At 39.5% G+C, this 17,797-nt stretch overlaps 1 protein-coding gene across 2 annotated transcripts in view; it reads left to right on the top strand.

The window, feature by feature from the left end:
• The window catches only part of mtrr.L (5-methyltetrahydrofolate-homocysteine methyltransferase reductase L homeolog), a 148,746-nt gene that overhangs the window by 117,406 nt on the left and 13,543 nt on the right, over positions 1-17,797 (top strand). For both annotated transcript variants that reach the window (XM_041566211.1, XM_041566210.1), the window contains exons 11-13: positions 10,397-10,439; positions 13,877-14,045; positions 15,196-15,314. In XM_041566211.1, the coding sequence (XP_041422145.1) occupies positions 10,397-10,439; positions 13,877-14,045; positions 15,196-15,314 (331 nt within the window). The remainder of the gene's footprint in view (positions 1-10,396; positions 10,440-13,876; positions 14,046-15,195; positions 15,315-17,797) is intronic.

Raw genomic sequence — 17,797 nt, 5'->3', positions numbered from 1 at the left:
ATAACATTAACAATAAGCATTTATTTAAGGCAGTACAGCAAGTCCGGTATTTGGAAATTTGCTGTGTACAATAGTCTAGTATTTGTCTCTTTCAAGATTAGTATTGCAGAAATTGTAGCACTGGATGTTTCTACTATATTAACATTTCTAAATTACATTAATTACATAAGTGTAAACAAACATTTTAAACCAAGGAAAAAAGAAAAAAATTTAGAGCACACTTCCTCATAAAATAAAAAATTCCACACGTGTTTTTAATATAACAATATTATAATAGTTTTTTATTTTATGAGGAAGTGTTCTCTTTTTTATTTTTTTCCTTGGTTTTGGATCAACACAGTTTGGAGAGTTCTGCATTAATGCAGGCATACTGAATCCCCTGCAGTCTTTGTGAGACATCTCACAATAAAGGGAGCAAGGATGAGTCTGCATGGTTTTTTTAAGTTACTAAACAAACATACAGCCAACAGGTTTACCAGTTCAACTGTATGGCCAGGGGTATAAACATTAATACAGTATTCACTAAAAGTGGCTCAAGTGTGAGATAAATTGTCGGACACACTTTTTAGGTTTTGCATCATTCATTATAACAGTATCAGTGTTTGTGGTCATGCATTGTTTCATACATTTTCATTTTAAACTTCTATAAATTGCAGTATAAAAACCACATTAGCATAATTGGGATTTGCAGCCTTGATATCTTTGTAGAAGCCCTAAATTTTGTTTAGGTAACAATAAATCTAAAAAGCCTTGTTAGTATTTCTTACATTAGTACAGCACTCAAAACAAATTTCGGGTATTTTATACCCTTTTATATATAAATAATAAATAAGTGCTAAAAATGTGAGATCATTTGCAAAAAGTAATTTAGTTAGTTTTAGCCTGATAATTTAGAAAATAACATTTTAGGTGAAAATATCTCAAAGATTATCCTAGCGGAGGTAATACCACATTATAATAACAAATGCTGTACTTCATTGATGAATTGGGATATAAAACATGATTTATTTCGTATGGACCTTTAGGAAACACACCTTTAAGCTTTCCAGGTGTGGCATTGGCAACTACCATTTACTGGTCATCTGTTTAATAGCAAACATATTGGTTACTGCAAACTTTATTAGTGCTCTTTATTACATATAGGGGAGCTTTAAAGCTGAAATATTTGTTCATCCCTAGAGGTTGTGAAGTATTTAGTGTATGAGTGCAGATGTCTGGGTTAACTCTGATCCCCTCTGGAGGCAGGACAAAAGAATCAAAACTGTAACTCCTCCTTCCCCTATAACTCTGGGGCTCTCTCTTCCCACTCTAGTTTTTCTTTAGTCCTGATTCAGGAGGTTAGGACTAGGGTTTTTTTCCCTCATTATAGTGTAGTGAGGTTTATTTAGTAGGGAAGCGCGTGTTTCACCATTTCCCAGGGTCCTGAGCTTGGTCTCCCCCTCCTTGCAAGATTCTGCCAAGTGGGGAGTACTCTAGTTGCTGCAGGTCCTGCAAAAATGCTCAGGTAAGCTAGGCCCTGGAGGCACGAAGAGGTTACCGGCACTCACCCTGTCTGTCAAGAGGCTGTTGTGCCGATGCGCAGGATCCGTCCCAGTTAGCCGCAAAATACCGGCGGCGGCAGCAAAGGGGATGTTTGGAGAATGGCACGCATAAACGCGCTTGTCACGTAGACGCCAGTTGCCCTAACAACCTGTGTTCGCGCGATACCACGCTCCTTCTCTGGTGGCGGTGACATCATCTTAAGGAGCGTTGCACAAACTCGCTGCTGTTCAGCAGAGTCCTGTGCTAGGGGGTACGGCGTTGTGCTGCGACAGTGCACTGCTTGCGGAAGTCACATGGGCGCTTCAGATTGGAGCAGTTATCTGGGCTCAATAAGCTTCTTTTTTTTTTCATTGCTGGGCAGTATGTCAGTTCCTCAGGCACTAATTGACCTCATTCAGGATATGCCTTCCAAAGCCTAGAAAGTCTAAATCGAAGAAACCAAAAAAGTCAGAGCATGAGCACTCTCCATCTGCTACAAACCCTAATGCTGTGGCAGAAATTAATCCTGCTGCACAGTCTGCAGTGTAGGTACAAGGTTTAGATTTAATCACTGATCCTGGCCTACTACAGCCTGATGTTGCAGAAGCTCGGCCAGGTACATCCCAGATCAATTTACAACAAAATCAACCTGATTTAATCAGCTGGCTTAAATCAACTGTTAAGAAATCTATAGAACACCAATCTAATGCAAGGAGAAGGGCACGGTCACCTTCTACATCGGATTCAGAACTTTCTTCAGGGGAAATACCAGGAGGTCAGCAGTCTCCAGATTCTCCAAGCGGTGATTCAGATTCTAGTTCAGGGGATGAGTTTCCCTCCTATGTTAGTTCTGAACAGGGATGCAGGCTTCTTAGGGATATGCTCCAAACCCTAGAAATTAAGGATACAGCTGATCCAGTTTCCAAAGCTGACAAAGTCCTTGGTATGCAAGTTAAGAAACCCAAGTGCTTTCCAGTATTTAAATCCATTAATCAAACCATTGATTCTGAATGGCGTACACCAGAGAGACGCATGAATCTAAGGAAGAAGTTCTTCACAAAGTTTCCACTCTCTCAGGAATTTGGGATCAAGTGGGACAAACCTCCCAAGGTAGATTCAGCAATATCGCGCTTATCTAGATACACAACTCTTCCAACAGAAGATGCCACGGCATTCAAGGATCACATGGATAAACCAATGGAGAATAATCTCAGAAGAAGTTATGTTAATGTAGCGGCCACCTTTAGACCAGTTACAGCAATAGCTGGATTAGCCCGTACAACAAAGTTTTGGACTCAGGAGATTCTAAATCAGAACGAACAAGATAGCCTCAAAGGGTAGTCTCATAGCCCTTCCATTCTCGGGGGAGCATTTCTTCGGGCCAGAATTAAAACAAATTATCACTGAGGTAACAGGGGTGAAGAGTGCATTTCTTCCTCAGGGGAGAAGGTTCTGCCCTGAGGCTAACCGTAGACCGCCTAACAGACAATGGGGGTCTTCGTCTCGTTCTTTTCGTACCTACAGGAACCAGAGTCAAGGTCAATCCTCGTCAACCATCTACTCTAATAGACTACCCCCTGGCCTCCATGTCACAAGCAAAACAGGAAGCCAGCACTACCAAAACCCAATGACGCATGAAGGTCAGGTCACACGGGAGCAACAGGGGCTGTTGGTGGAAGGCTTCTTCGGTTCTCCCAGGTGTGGCAAGACAACGTCCAGGACGAATGGGTGCTTCAGATTGTAGGAGAAGGCAACAAAATACCTTTTGCTTCCCTTCCCTCCTGGAGAGTATTCGTACCCGCTGCCATCCCTCGCAACCCAGTCAAGCACAAAGCACTCCAAACCTGCATACAGGAACTATTACAGAGCAATGTTATAGTTAGAGTGCCGCATCTGTTCCGGTTCAGAGGGTTCTACACCAATATGTTCTTGGTCAGAAAGCAAGGAGGTCAGTACAGACCAGTGCTAAACTTAAAACCACTCAACAAGTTTGTCAGATGGAAACGTTGCGATCTGTAATCAATTCAATAGAACCAGGACACTTCAAGTCTACCATAGATTTAAAGGACGCTTATCTGCACATACCCATACACCCAAACCAACAGAGATTTTTGAGGTTTGCAGTGGCAGAGGATCATTTTCAGTTTCGAGCCCTACCATTTGGGCTAACCACAGCACCGTGTGTTTTTACCAAGGTTCTGGCTCCATCCTAAGAAGAAGAGGCATTATGGCAATACCGTACCTAGACGACATACTTATCAAGGGCCCTTCACTAGAAGTGACGAGGTACCACATGCAACAGACACTCCAGACTTTGGAGGAATTTGGTTGGATTATCAACCACAAAAAAGTGCATTAATTCCAGACCAGAAGATTCGCTTTTTAGGGATGATATTCGATTCGGCAGCTCAAACAATTGCTCTCCCAAAGGAGAAGGTATTCAAACTGCAGTTTACAACCAGACGGTTCTTAGCAAAGCAGGCAACATTAGCGGAGGATTGTCTGACGCTTCTGGGTCTAATGGTCTCGGCCTCAGAGGCAATTCCATACTCGCATTTTCATATCAGAGCTCTGCAAACGGCCTTCCTCGAAGTCTGGGACAAGAACCACAAAGACCTATTGCAAACAATTATTATCACCGACACAGTCAAGTCTCAGATCACATGGTGGCTAAACAGTCACAATTTGACCAAAGGCCGCCTATGGGCACTTCCTCCATGGAGGGTAATCAGCACAGACGCCAGTCTCACAGGCTGGGGGCCCATATGGAGGGTCTTTCTTGTCAGGGCAGGTGGTCTCAGGAGGAAGCGAGCCTGCACATAAATGTCTTGGAGCTCGGAGCAGTCTACAACGCAATAAGGCATTGACTGATCCGGATTCAGTCAGACAACGCAACGACATTTGCTTACATCAATCGTCAGGGAGGAACAAGAAGCAAGGATGCCATGATGGAGGTATCCAAGATCTTTGAGTGGGCGGAAGACAATGTTCCTGCCATCTCAGCGATGTTCATACCGGGAGTGGAAAACTGGGAAGCAGATTATCTCTGAGTTTTTCAGACATGGTGCAAAGACAACGGTCTAAGTTGGCAACATTGTTCAACTCCTCAGTTTATCAGCTTTTTGCAGAGGGGGCTGGATAAAGGTCTTGGCCTTTCCACCCTGAAGATGCAAACGTCTGCACTGTCCGTTCTGTTACAGTTCCAGTGGGCCTTATTACCAGAATTAAAACAGTTTTTCCGGGCAGTAAGCATATCAAGCCACCATTTAAAGATCCGACACCACCTTGGGACTTAAACTTAGTTCTCAGGGCTTTACAGTGGGAGCCTTTCGAGCCTCTACGGTTGTGTGATATTAAGTTCCTCACATGGAAGGTAACTTTCCTGTTGGCAATTTGCTCAGCAAAAAGAGTTTTGGAACTACAAGCTTTGTCAATTAAGGAACCATGGTTAATATTTCACAAAGATAAGGCAGTTTTCAGAACACCAAAGGGGTTCCTACCAAAGGTTGTATCTGGATTCCTCATTAATCAAGAGATAGTGGATCCATCACTCTGCCCAGAACCAAAGAATGATGGGGAATGCATACTTCATTATCTCGATGTTGTAAGAGCATTACGGATTTATGCCAAGAGGTCCTCTTTTAGGCGCACAGAGGCTTTGTTAGTCACTTATGGAATCCTCAGAAGGGGGTTAGGAGCCTCAAAACGAACAATCGCAAGATGGCTAGTAGATACCATTTCATTTGCCTATAATCAAGCAAACAAACCAGTACCGTTTCGAGTGAAGGCGCATTCTACCAGAGCAGTAAGCACTTCTTGGGCACTGCAAAATATGGCATCACCGGAACAGATTTGTAAAGCGGCAACTTGGTCTTCAATCCATACCTTTACCAAGTTCTATAAGCTAAACACTTTTGCTTCTTCGGAAGCTGCTTTTGGGAGTAAAGTGCTCCAGGCAGTTGTTACTGCATGAGTTACTGCCCTCCTGGTCTGGGCACAAACTGCTTTTTTACATCCCCAGACGTCTGCACTGACAGGAGGGCCGCCCTGGGAAAAAAGAATTTTCATACCGGTAAATCCTTTTCTCCCGGGCCCGTACTGTCAGTGCAGTAAGTCCCTCCCTTTTTTGTTATGGAGGTGTTGGCTATTGCCAAGGATCCTTTCGGCCCAGTTACCGGTTATATTTTGTTTTGAATGCTATTAATTCTAGTCACTAATTTATGTGATGTATTTTGTTACCTGTGTCTGCTCCTATATCTCTCTGCTTCTAGCTTTAGAAAGAGAAACTAGAGTGAGGAGAGAGCCCCAGAGTTATAGGGGAAGGAGGAGTTACAGTTTTGATTCTTTTGTCCTGCCTCCAGAGTCAGAGTAACCCAGATGTCTGCACTAACAGTACGGGCCCGGGAGAAAAGGATTTATTGGTAAGCTTTACCTTTGTTTCACACTTTCAGCAGCTACAATTTTTTAACCCTAGGGAGGGACCTTTACCTCTTTAAAAGGGACCTTTCATCTAAGAAATAATTCCAAATTATTTTCTATTGTGTTACCCAAGCAAAATAAACTTACACTAGATAAATTGTTTAAATCTCGTTTCCTTCAGTTTTGAATTGACAATCCTAGCAAGCAGGCAGGTGCCATTCTGTAAACACTGTTATCAAGGCAAGCTTTGTATCATCCCAAAATCTTTATGTGCCAGAATGGGAAACCTGAAGCCAATGCCCATGCCCTGGCTATACAATTAAATGGAGAGAAAGGTGGGGGAATGCAAGAAGTGCAGTCATATCTAAGAAGTGCCGGATGGCCTGAGGCATAGAGGCCCGACAGGTAATATATGATAGACAGATGAGATTATTAAATACTTTTATAAAAAGTATGGAAGTTTTGATTATAAAGAAAATAATTTGGGGTCCATGTTTAATTTGAAAAGGACTTTTAGTATGCAGCTTTTTTATGTTTTTTATTCCTGAAATTTAACAGACTCAAAAGTGCACCAAAGGATGACTAGAACCCTGATAATACTTTGGATTTATGTAGAACAAAAAACAAGAGACCAACCTTTTAGACACTGTTCATGGTAAAGTTTTGATATACCCTGCTGTGTAATATTATGGCAGATTCTAATATTTCTTCTTGGATGACTTCTTGGACAAGTATAATATCCAAGGCTATGGTCTTCTCAAGATCTACCGTTTAGTATAGTATAAAAATAAGGGGGAGCCTAAAAAATACCTTTCAAAATTCAGGGTATTATAGTATAGCACAATTTGCCAACAATGCATAACCAGCTTTATCAGCATTCTATTTATAGACCCATTAAAAGGGCATAGGATATCCATAAAAGGATACTTTGACAGTATAGAATTAGTCATATATGGGTCGAAATGTCCATGTGTTCTGATGTCTACATGTCACTTTGCTGAGCCTTTGCAAACTCAAAAAACATTATCCCTACACCTGGGATGTAAAAATATCCAAGCCACTTGTACCCTTAATGAGACTGCACTAGGAAATCCATTATGGAAAATGGCTGATACATTAGATAGCTTTAAGAAGGGGTTGGATGTAAATGAGGGAATACAGGGTTATGGAAGATAGCTCATAGTACAAGTTGATCCAGGTACTAGTCCAATTGCCATTTTGGACTCAGGAAGGAATTCTTTCCCCCTCTGAGGCAAATTGGAGAGGCTTCAGATGGGTTTTTCCCTTCCTCTGGATCAATTGGCAGTTAGGTAGGTTAAAAATGGTTAAAAGGTTTAACTTGATGGATGTGTGTTTTTTTCAACCTAACTCACTGTGTTACTATGTATTATACACGATAATTTCAGATCAATACATTTCAGTACAGGCTTATGTGTGAGGGGTATTATTAACTAGTGCGTTTTGAAAACAGCCTGTGTTTTCATAGCAGTATACCTTTAAAGTTAGACATAAAAATGGAAAGATCCGTTCAGTGGATTTCAGTAACTGTGGGTCTGGGTGCATATGACCCAGACCTTCAGTAGAGGGAGTTTGCACAGGAATACACAGTTGCAGGCAGGAACCAATCCGGACCACATAGTTGAAATCAGGAACCATACATTTTATTTTAAAAATAATTTGGATTTATCCTGCATTGCGAATATATAAAACAAAAAAAGCCTTACATGTTTTGTGTCACCAAGGGACACTTAATCATAGGCTAACTCCTTAAAGATTCTTTAAGCATTTTTATTTATTTGTGCTTTTTATATTCAGATCTTTTAAAAAACGTAGAAATTTGTGCTTTTTTGCCACAATGGCAATTCCACCATTTTTGGAATCACGATTGATGGAAAGAATGTTATCATTATTAGTCCTGTATTTTTTAAAGAGGCATGATCTGTTTGTTTAGTTGCTTTTTGAAGGCTTTTTTGAGATTATTATGGTTATATCCTCGCTGCAATAGTCTTTCCTGTAGTTCTTTAGATTTATCAATGAATTCCTCATAATGTTTGTATAAATGACATTGCAAAAATTGACTATATGGGATGTTATTGATAAGGTGTCTTGGGTGACAAGATGAGGCACAGAGAACAGAACAGAAAGTGATAAAGCAATACTACTTGCAGTTGCCATTGGCAATCATTTTTGATACACAATGCTTTTGGTTCCCATGCAGTGTGACTGTGAGTTACTTCTTAATTAGTTTTGTATCATTCATTTTATATTGTATATATGTTGTATTCTGTGGTTCATGCCATAAGCTCAGGTCAGCATAGCAAGTGTAACCACAGAAAACAAGAATGCTACCTACATGGAAAAATAAAAAATATGTCATATTTTTGTATTTTTAGAATTGCTGATATGTATAATGCCTGTGCATATTTCACTACCAAGTTTTCATCTCTGAATGTAAAGTCTGTTTGGTAATGCATGTGCCATTTCCATAAATTGACATGGAAATCAGTTAGTGGTACAGGTTTGAATATATTATCTGAAATGCTTGGGACCTGGGGGCTTTCCAGATGTTTTTTTTTCTCTTTAATTTGATCCTCATACTTTGTCTAATAAAATACATTTTAATATTAAGGGCAAAGACACTACATGAAAACTACATGGCACAGCTACAAAATAGACAATACTGAGAATTGTCTCTACATCTGTTTTAGCAGAGACAATTCACAGTATTTTCTATGGCAGGGTATTTTCTGGCATTTTGTTGCTGCAATAAGCAGCTGCCTACAAGAAGCTCTGTGTGTTATAGCCCTTAAAAACCAAGTAGGTTTGTTTTGCCACCAGTGTGAATTTATGAAACTTAGTTAAAATTAATAACTCTGAAATGGCACTCGTCCGCTGATAATGACAGGTGGGTAGAACTTGAGAATCAATTAACTGCCCCCCACAAAGTAGCAGATCTACTGTGGCTAGAGTACAAACACAGGCCCAGAAGACTCATGACCAACATTTTCATCAAGTATTCCGTTAACACTTGGGACAAAGTGAAGGCGGCATTATATCCGAATAAACGGCCATCCCCACTCACGCCATTGTTACATAATCCTGCTTTCCCTCCAGGGATGAACTCCTCTTCATTTGCATGGTGGGCAACCAATGGCTTCTTGAAAGTACAGGATCTGTTTCGTAACTCAAAATTACTGACGTGGGACACTATGCGAGCACAATATCAAATTCCTTTGAGAGAACACTATCGTTTTCAACAGATATCCCACTTTATTTTGGGATTAATGGGGCGGGACTGTCCAGACTCCTCACCTTTTGAATATGTTTGCAATAACCCCCACCGCAAGCACAAAACCAGCTTGCTTTACACCGAACTCATGGAACGATTAAACTCTAGAGGGAAAACAAAGGCAATGCTTAAATGGGAGCAGCGCCTAGGGGATACTATTGCTGATGAAGAATGGGAGCTGATTCACAGTACTATGGCAAAAGCTTCAATTAACACTTGTATAAAAGAAAATGCGTATAAAGTCTACCACGATTGGTATTATACACCCCAAAAACTAAATAGATGGTTTCACATGACAGATCTTTGCCCGAGAGGCTGCGGGGAAATTGCTGATGAAATGCATATGTGGTGGACGTGTCCATTAATCAACAGACTCTGGAAAGAAGTCTTTCGGACAATTAATGATACCCTAGCAACAGCTTTAGCTCCGGATCCTTGGACGGCTCTACTGCTACGTAAGCCAGAACAAGTGACTTCTAATGAACACGAGTTATGCGTTCAACTATGCTTAACGACCAGGGGCTTGATAGCTAAAAGGTGGAAAGGACCCCCCCCCCCCCCAACGATGCAGGAAATACGAAATAGGTTATGGTGGACTATCGAAATGGAGAATCTAACTGCTTTAATGAATAACAGATTACACAAATTTGAAGAAGTGTGGAATATCTGGTTATTTCGAGAAGGCTTACTGCATAGACAGGTTTAGCGTTTCAACCACCAAACGGTCCCCACCCGCACCCCCTCCCCAGTTTTCTCCTCCCCCTCCCACGTTATAGTTTTTCTCATGTATAAATATGAAAGTACGATTTTTCACTGCTTAGAAAATAAGTAACTAGCATAATCAAAATGTGAATGTATGTCAAGATGCTCTTTATTCATGCCTATATGTTTTCGTGTGAGTAATACATTCCATTGTATGTTTTGCTTCTGTCGAGCTTTAATAAAAACAAAGTTAAAAAAAAAAAAAAAAAAAAAATTTAATAACTCTGTACTTAATGGTAACAAGAGAAAATAGATTTATTTGCTTAAAAGGGACTCTTAGAGAGGTAAACGTGTCATTCTAAAAACTGGTTTCTGGACAAAAAAATCCTATACTTATATTTCAAAATGGTTTAACAAACTACCTTTTTTGTTTTCCTCTAAAGTATTTTTTTCTCTTCCCCTCAGAGCATCTTCCTAAATTGCAAGCCCGACCTTATTCAGCTGCAAGGTAATAACTCTTTATTAATACTTGCACTTGCATACTTGAAATTACGCAGTGAAGAAAAATAAATGATTGTCTCCTGTAACACACCATACATTTGCAGAAAAGTTGTACCTATAAAGGTTTTGTACTTTAAAAGACTGTAACCTTGGTTAAAAAAAAGACTGTAAAAGGTAACCCTTGTGACACCAGTTTAGACAGCATGCTCATAATAATAATGATAGTTTCATAAAGGGGTGGTTCAACTTCCAGTTAACGTTTATTATGTTATAGAATGACAACTTTTCAATTGGTCTTCATATTTTCAATATTATAGTTTTTACATCATTTGCCTTTTTCTTACGACTCTTTCCAGCTTTCAAATGGGGGTCATGGAGCCCCATTGACAAAACAAATGCTCTATAAGGCCACAGGTTTGTTATTTCTACCTTTTATGACCTCTTTCTATCCCGGCCCTCTCCTTAACCAGTATATTATTCAATTCAATGCATGGTTGCTAGGGAAATTTGAACCATAGCAACCAGCCAAATCCTGCTGAAAAAGGCCGAATCCCGAACCTAATCCTGGATTCGGTGCATCCCTACTGAAATTGTAAACTGGAGATCTGTAGAATAACAAGTTAAATAGCTAAAGTAAACTTTAAAACATACTAAAAGTTGATCCCTTTTAATATGATCCAGAAGTTCTTACTTTACAAAAAAAAAAAAAAGAAATACTTTTTTATTATATAGAAACCAGTAGTGGGTTAGTTTCTTATCTTTAGTTTATTAATAGTTTAGTTCAAAGTGGTTTCTCCTTCAAATATATGACTACCCACCTACATGGAAATTTCAAAAAGAAAGTTGAGCAGCATTCACGGACATGCTTCTTTATTAAAATCAACAGGAAGCCATGACTGTTTTTTGTAGCTGTTCCTGTTGTTTCTAATAAAGCATGGGAGGACCATCATTATGGCTACAAGAGGCTAAGCCTCATCAAACCTACCAAAAAACAAAGTAAGAGAGGAAAAACACTTGCTTCAATGCCACTGTCACTGATGTTAAGCCTGTCTGGATGGGGGAGCGGTGTATCTGCCTTGCAAGCAGGGCCGGAACTAGGGGTAGGCAGAGTAGGCACGTGCCTAGGGCGCAAAGCTGGAGGGGTGCCAGGCACGCACCTTCTCTGCCTCTGCTATCCACTAGTCCGGTCTCTACTCTGGCCGACGCATGCGCGTATCTTTGTTTTGCGCATGCGCACTTTAGTTTTTCACGTATGCGCATTCGTTTTTTCCGTGCATGCGCACTCGCATATTGGGCACTTTGCCGGGCCAGGCTGCGGTCCAGGTAATCGGTGGCCTCTTGTTTATTGTGTGAGTAAATTTTAGATTTAAAATGTTTAACCCTCCTTTCAAAACGAGGTAAACTGGATATTTTATGTAGATTTGCGGTCACTGAAAGGGTTAAACTCTTAATTTCATGGATATGCATCTTATTTTTTTCCCAACTAAATTTAAGATTCAATGTGCTGCAGATGACTGAACAGTACACAGTGAGTGCTACCAGAGCAGGGACACAGTGGTTCCAGTGCTGGTAAATCAGAAGATATTCTTGGAAAAAGCATTCCCATCTATACTTTTGCATGGTCCCCACTGTAGTTAAGTGGGGTGATTATATAGACTAGCAGCAAATCCATTATATATAAAATGTTGCATTGAAGTCAGCCTTGTGTATCTCCAACTTTATGTAATAAAGGAACATGTCCGTCATTTTTTTGTTTTACATATATCAGAAACATATTTATGCATGAAATGCAACTGATTTGGAAAGTCCAATGTCTCCCAAACACACACATATTAAAATCTATAGTTTTATAGAAATGTCTTGTCTTTTATTGGTTAAAGACACTTCAAAATCTGCACTTTTAAGGCTGAAAAAAGGAAACAGTTCATTTTTGGAAAGAAGGCAGTCTCCTGAATCCAAAATGATTAAATGTCTTTCTACTCCAAATTAACAAACTGCAGAATTTTCCAACAGTTTTGATGAATTTTAGCAAATTGCCCTAAAGCTTGCGCCTTGCAGCATCGTATCTCCCAGATAACATAAAACATCATAAATATGAGTGCCAGGGGCCTGCTAAAAAGTTTGATTCCCAATGTGTATAGGTTTACCCAAGTATGTGGCATGTAGAGGACCCAAAATCAAATATAAAAAACAGTTTGCCACAGAAAGCCAGATATTTTTGGAAAGTGGACATTCTCTCTAAGCTACCAAACCACAAAACTTTCCTAAATATAGCAATTTTGATAACATTTCTGAAAAATCATCTTAAAGCTTGCACTTTGCAGCAACATTTATTAGGTGCCAACATAATACATCCTAAATATGAATGTTAAGGGTCTACTGAATAGTTTGATGCCAAAAGCAAAGCTTTACAAAAGTATATGGCATGTTGAGGTCCCTAAAATATATGCATACTAATTTCATGACTTATAATTCAGCTACTATCTGTTTTATGTGTGGTAAAATCTCTGTAAAGCTTCCATTTTCCTGATCTCCCACATCATTATATACCAAGATCAAACATTCTAAAATGAATGCCAGGGGTCTAATGAATAGTGATGCCAAATGTACATATATATGGCATGTACATGCTTTATAGTTTAAATTTTGGTGACTGCAATTGATCCTGCATGGATTTTGTGTCGCATAATAGCCCACAAGAGTATGTAAACCCCAAACCATATGCTTTTGGAAAGTACACATATTACTGAATCAAAAATGTGAAAATACGACTCTAAGCTACCAAACTGCAAAGCTTTGCTAAAGGCAGCATTTTTTATGACATTTCTGAAAATCACTTAAAAATATTACAGATTTCTGCATTTTATCTCTCTGTTTAATACATATAAAGATTAAACATCCTGTATGTTGCATTTAGGGCCCTAAAATGTAAATATTGCATATGAATTTTCTTGGCTGGCAAATCAGCTTCTGCAAGCAAATATAAAATAAAAATAAAATGGACAAATATATATATTTCTACTCCTAACAGCCACAATTCAAAGCTATACTAACATACAAAAACCAACAATACAGCAATACAATTAAAATAAAACCACAAAAATCTAATACAGTTATGCAAATCAGTCAAATAAAATAGTTGATCCTACAGCATGATTAGTGGTTCAAAAAGTCACCAGTGCAGAGAGAAACTCTGTCTTTTATGTTCTTGGCAGACATAGAGTTAAAAAAAAAATTGTAAATGTTCCTACAACTAAATGTTTTGTGGATTGTGGCCTCCTTGTGGTAAGCCATTGCATATACTTGTAGACACACCTTGAATCGCTATTTATCTGTCTACCTAAATATATGATCACAAACTGTGTGCAAGTACTGTATATACATATACAATGGGCAGTTAGACTATTTCCACTCTTAATACAATTCTGCATTTTCTCTTTAAAGCTCTCCTTTATATCACCCAGGAAAAGTTCACTTTGTTTTCACTGTGGTAGAGTTTCCAACCTGTCCAGATCGACCAGCACCTAGAAAAGGTGTGTGCACTGGTTGGCTTGCTGAACTTGTAAGCCATATGTATGACCCAACAGATGGAAAAAAAGTTTTTACTCCAAAGGTATCATATCAATTGTTTTTTTAACTGAAACTGATATCACAATCCTGTTTGTGATGAGTTTATTAACAGTACATATCATAATTACACATCTTTACTGGTACAGGTTATGTGATCTGTTATTATGGAAACTCGTTATCCAGAAAGTTCTAAATTACATGATGACCATCTCCTATATATTCCGTTTTAATCACATAATTGACATTTAAAAAAAAAAAATTATTTGCTTTTTTCTCTATAACATTAAAACAGTACATTTACTGGAGCTCAACTAATATATATACATATATATACATATATATATATATATATATATATATATATATATATATATATATAAAATCCTTGCTGGCAGCAAAATCATCCTATTAGGTTTAATTAAAATGTAAATGATTTTTAGTACACAAGGTAAACCCCTTATCTGGAAAATCCCAGGTCTCGAGCATTCTGGATAACAGGTTCCATACCTGTAATAGGAATAGGAACGTATTATTTGATTTTGAAAAAAATCCTGCAGTTTAGGCCTTTTATTGTCTGAAAATGAAAGAACATTGGCTATTACATATTGAATGCTAGGAATTCCATTTATTTTTATTTCCTTTGATGGTGCCTAAGCCAACTCACTTCCTGTCCACCTTTTCTGGTGCTTAAGCATCTGTTACTCTAAAATATGTTCCCCCACCAAAGGTGTGGACTAATAGAGCCCGCACTCCGATTGGGGGTAACAGTAATTTCTAAATATAAATTTGCCCCCGGCCAGCGCTAGGGCACCCGTACTGGGGGAGCTCCAGGTTCGAGTGGGCATGTTGGGGCAAACGCATGCACAGAATGAGCAAATGCAGAATGGTTCTATTAGTCTGCACCTTTGGTGGGGGAATATATTTTAGGGCAACAGGTGCCATTAAAATCACCAGAATGCTTTGTGCTTGCCACAGAAATACTTTTTTTTTGGGGTGAATGGGAAACGCTGTGGGTTAAACATGTGAGTCATGAAAAAATCGTGTTCACTGCAGGTGACAAACTGCCCCATTCGGCATCACCCTAAGACAAACAACACTGATAAAACCTAGATAGTCTTAAATCAATTCCTGTTACAGCCACTAGATTTGGAAATACCATTGTTTACTCATGAATTCAATTCTTTTTTTTTTAGATATCAATTTTTGCTCGGCCATCCACTACTTTCCAGTTGCCAAGAGACCCCTCAGTACCTATTTTAATGATTGGACCTGGAACCGGAATTGCACCATTTATTGGATTTCTCCAACATAGGCAAGTAAACAAGTACACTTTGCGCAAGAAAATACTTCTTTATGATTCCCTCAGGCAGTAGAGCACACTTTTAGTGTTCGTTCAAATACAGTTAGTTAAAAGTTTGCATTTTACCCCATTATATGCCCCACATTTTACATAGTAACATAGTAAGTTAGGTTTAAAAAAAAAAAAAAAAAAAAAAAGTCCATCAAGTTCAACTTTTTAAGTCTATATATTTACTATCTCTATTGATGGCATGCTCATTAATCCTGTCAACTCAGCTCGCTGTCTGGGGGTAATCTTTGACTCCTCTCTCTCCTTCTCTGATCATATTAACACCACTGTCAAAACCTGTCACTTTTTCTTACGCAATATTGCCAAAATCCGTCCCTTCCTTTCACCTGATACATCCAAGACGCTCATGCATGTTCTCATCCTATCCAGACTAGATTACTGTAACCTTCTACTAACTGGCCTCCCTAACTCCCATCTCTCCCCTCTACAGTCTGTATTAAACACTGCTGCAAGAATTATCCTCCTCTCGTCCAAAAGGGTACAGGCCCCCCGCTGCTGAAGGCCTTATCATGGCTTCCTATAAAACAAAGAATAACTTATAAACTCCTCCTCATAACCTTCAAAGCCCTTCATTCCTCTGCACCTAACTACATCTCATCTCTTGTCTCTCTATATGTTCCTGCCCGAAACCTCCGCTCCTCTCAAAGCAACCGCTTGCTTGTACCCCCCACTACTACTGCTGTTTCCCGTATCAAACCCTTCTCTCTTGTGACTCCTTATATTTGGAATGCCATTCCTGAATCTCTCAGGAGAGAATCCTCCTTCTATGTTTTTAAAACAGAACTCAAAGACTACCTCTGGGAGCACCTGAATAACACTTGAACTGGCACTTATATAACAGTGTAACTAACTGTAACCCACAGCACCTTAATACCCCTCGCAATTGTGTCTGTATGTTACCCTCCCATTTAGACTGTAAGCCCTACGGGGTAGGGTCCTCTAGTCTTTTGTATCCTTGACATTGAGCACTTAATCTGCATTGTAATTATATTTTATATTTATGTGAATTGTATTCTAATAATGCACTTATTGTTTCTTTTTTATTCCAACGACCCCTTGTTTGTTACTACAAATTTATTGTTTTGCTTTACAGTGCTTTGCCCTCGAGGAGCGCTTTACAAATAAAAAAAATACATACATACATACATACATACATACATACATACATACATACATACATATATGCGGAACTGACTGCTAGTTGATCCAGAGGAAGGCAAAAAACAAAAAAAAACAATTTGAAGTCTCTCAAATTTGCCCCAGAGGGGGGAAAATTCCTTCCTGACTCCAAAATGACAATTGTACTATGAGCTATTCCTAACACTGTATTGCCTCATTTGCTAAAAAGCCATCCAACTCCTTCTTAAAGCTATCTAATGTATGAGCCAGCTTCCACTGTAAAAAAAAATTGCCTCCTTTCTTCTAATTGGAATGGATGCCCTCTTGGCAGCTGGAATGACCTACTGGTTAAATAAAGCATCAGAGAGATAATTATATGCTCCCTTAATATATTTATACATAGTTATCATATCACCCCTTGAGTGCCTCTTCTCCAGAGTGAACAACCCCAACTTGTCCAGTCTTTCCTCATAACTTTCCATACATTTCCATACTTTTTACCAGCTTTGTTGCCCTTCTCTGAACCCCCTCTAATTCGTTAATGTCCCGTTGGAGACCAAAACTGAACGGCATATTCTAGATGGGGCCTTTCCAGCACTTTGTACAGTGGACAAATAACCCCCTCCTTCTACGAATCTATGCTCATTTTAATACAGCTCAAGACCTTGTTTGCCCTTGAAGATGCTTGCTACAGCCAAGTTTATTATCTACAAGGATTCCAAGGTCCTTTTCCATTATGGATTTGCCTAGTGCAGTCCCATTAAGGGTATAAGTGGCTTGCATACTTTTGCATCCCAGGTGCTTGACTTTACATTTATCAACACTGAATCTCATCTGCCACTTAGCTGCACAGTTTGTCAAGATCCTGCTGCAAGGATGCCATATCCTGGATGGAATGAATTAAGCTGCACAGTTTTGTGTCATCTGCAAACACAGATACATTACTTACAATACCCTCCCCTAAGTCATTAATAAGAAGGTTAAATAAAAGTGGACCCAATACCAAGCCCTGAGGGACCCCACTAAGAACCTTACTCCTAAGTAGAGAATGTACCCATTAACAACCACCCTCTGTACCCGATCCTGTAGTCCGTTTCCTATGCTAGTGCAAACGACTTCATTAAAGGGGAAGGAAACCTAGCCGGCGCAAACCCCCCACACCCCCACCCGTTTGTTGCCCACCCTCCCTCCTCCCCCCTGGCCTACCCGTCCCGCTGGGCAAATGCCCCTAACTTGTTACTTACCCTTCTGCGCAGGTCCAGTCCAGGGAGTTCACAGACGGCATCTTCTTCCACGTGATCTTCTTC

Source organism: Xenopus laevis, chromosome 6L (genome assembly GCF_017654675.1).
Source record: "Xenopus laevis strain J_2021 chromosome 6L, Xenopus_laevis_v10.1, whole genome shotgun sequence".
Classification (NCBI taxonomy): domain Eukaryota; kingdom Metazoa; phylum Chordata; class Amphibia; order Anura; family Pipidae; genus Xenopus; species Xenopus laevis.
This window is presented reverse-complemented; position numbering and strand designations above follow the sequence as displayed.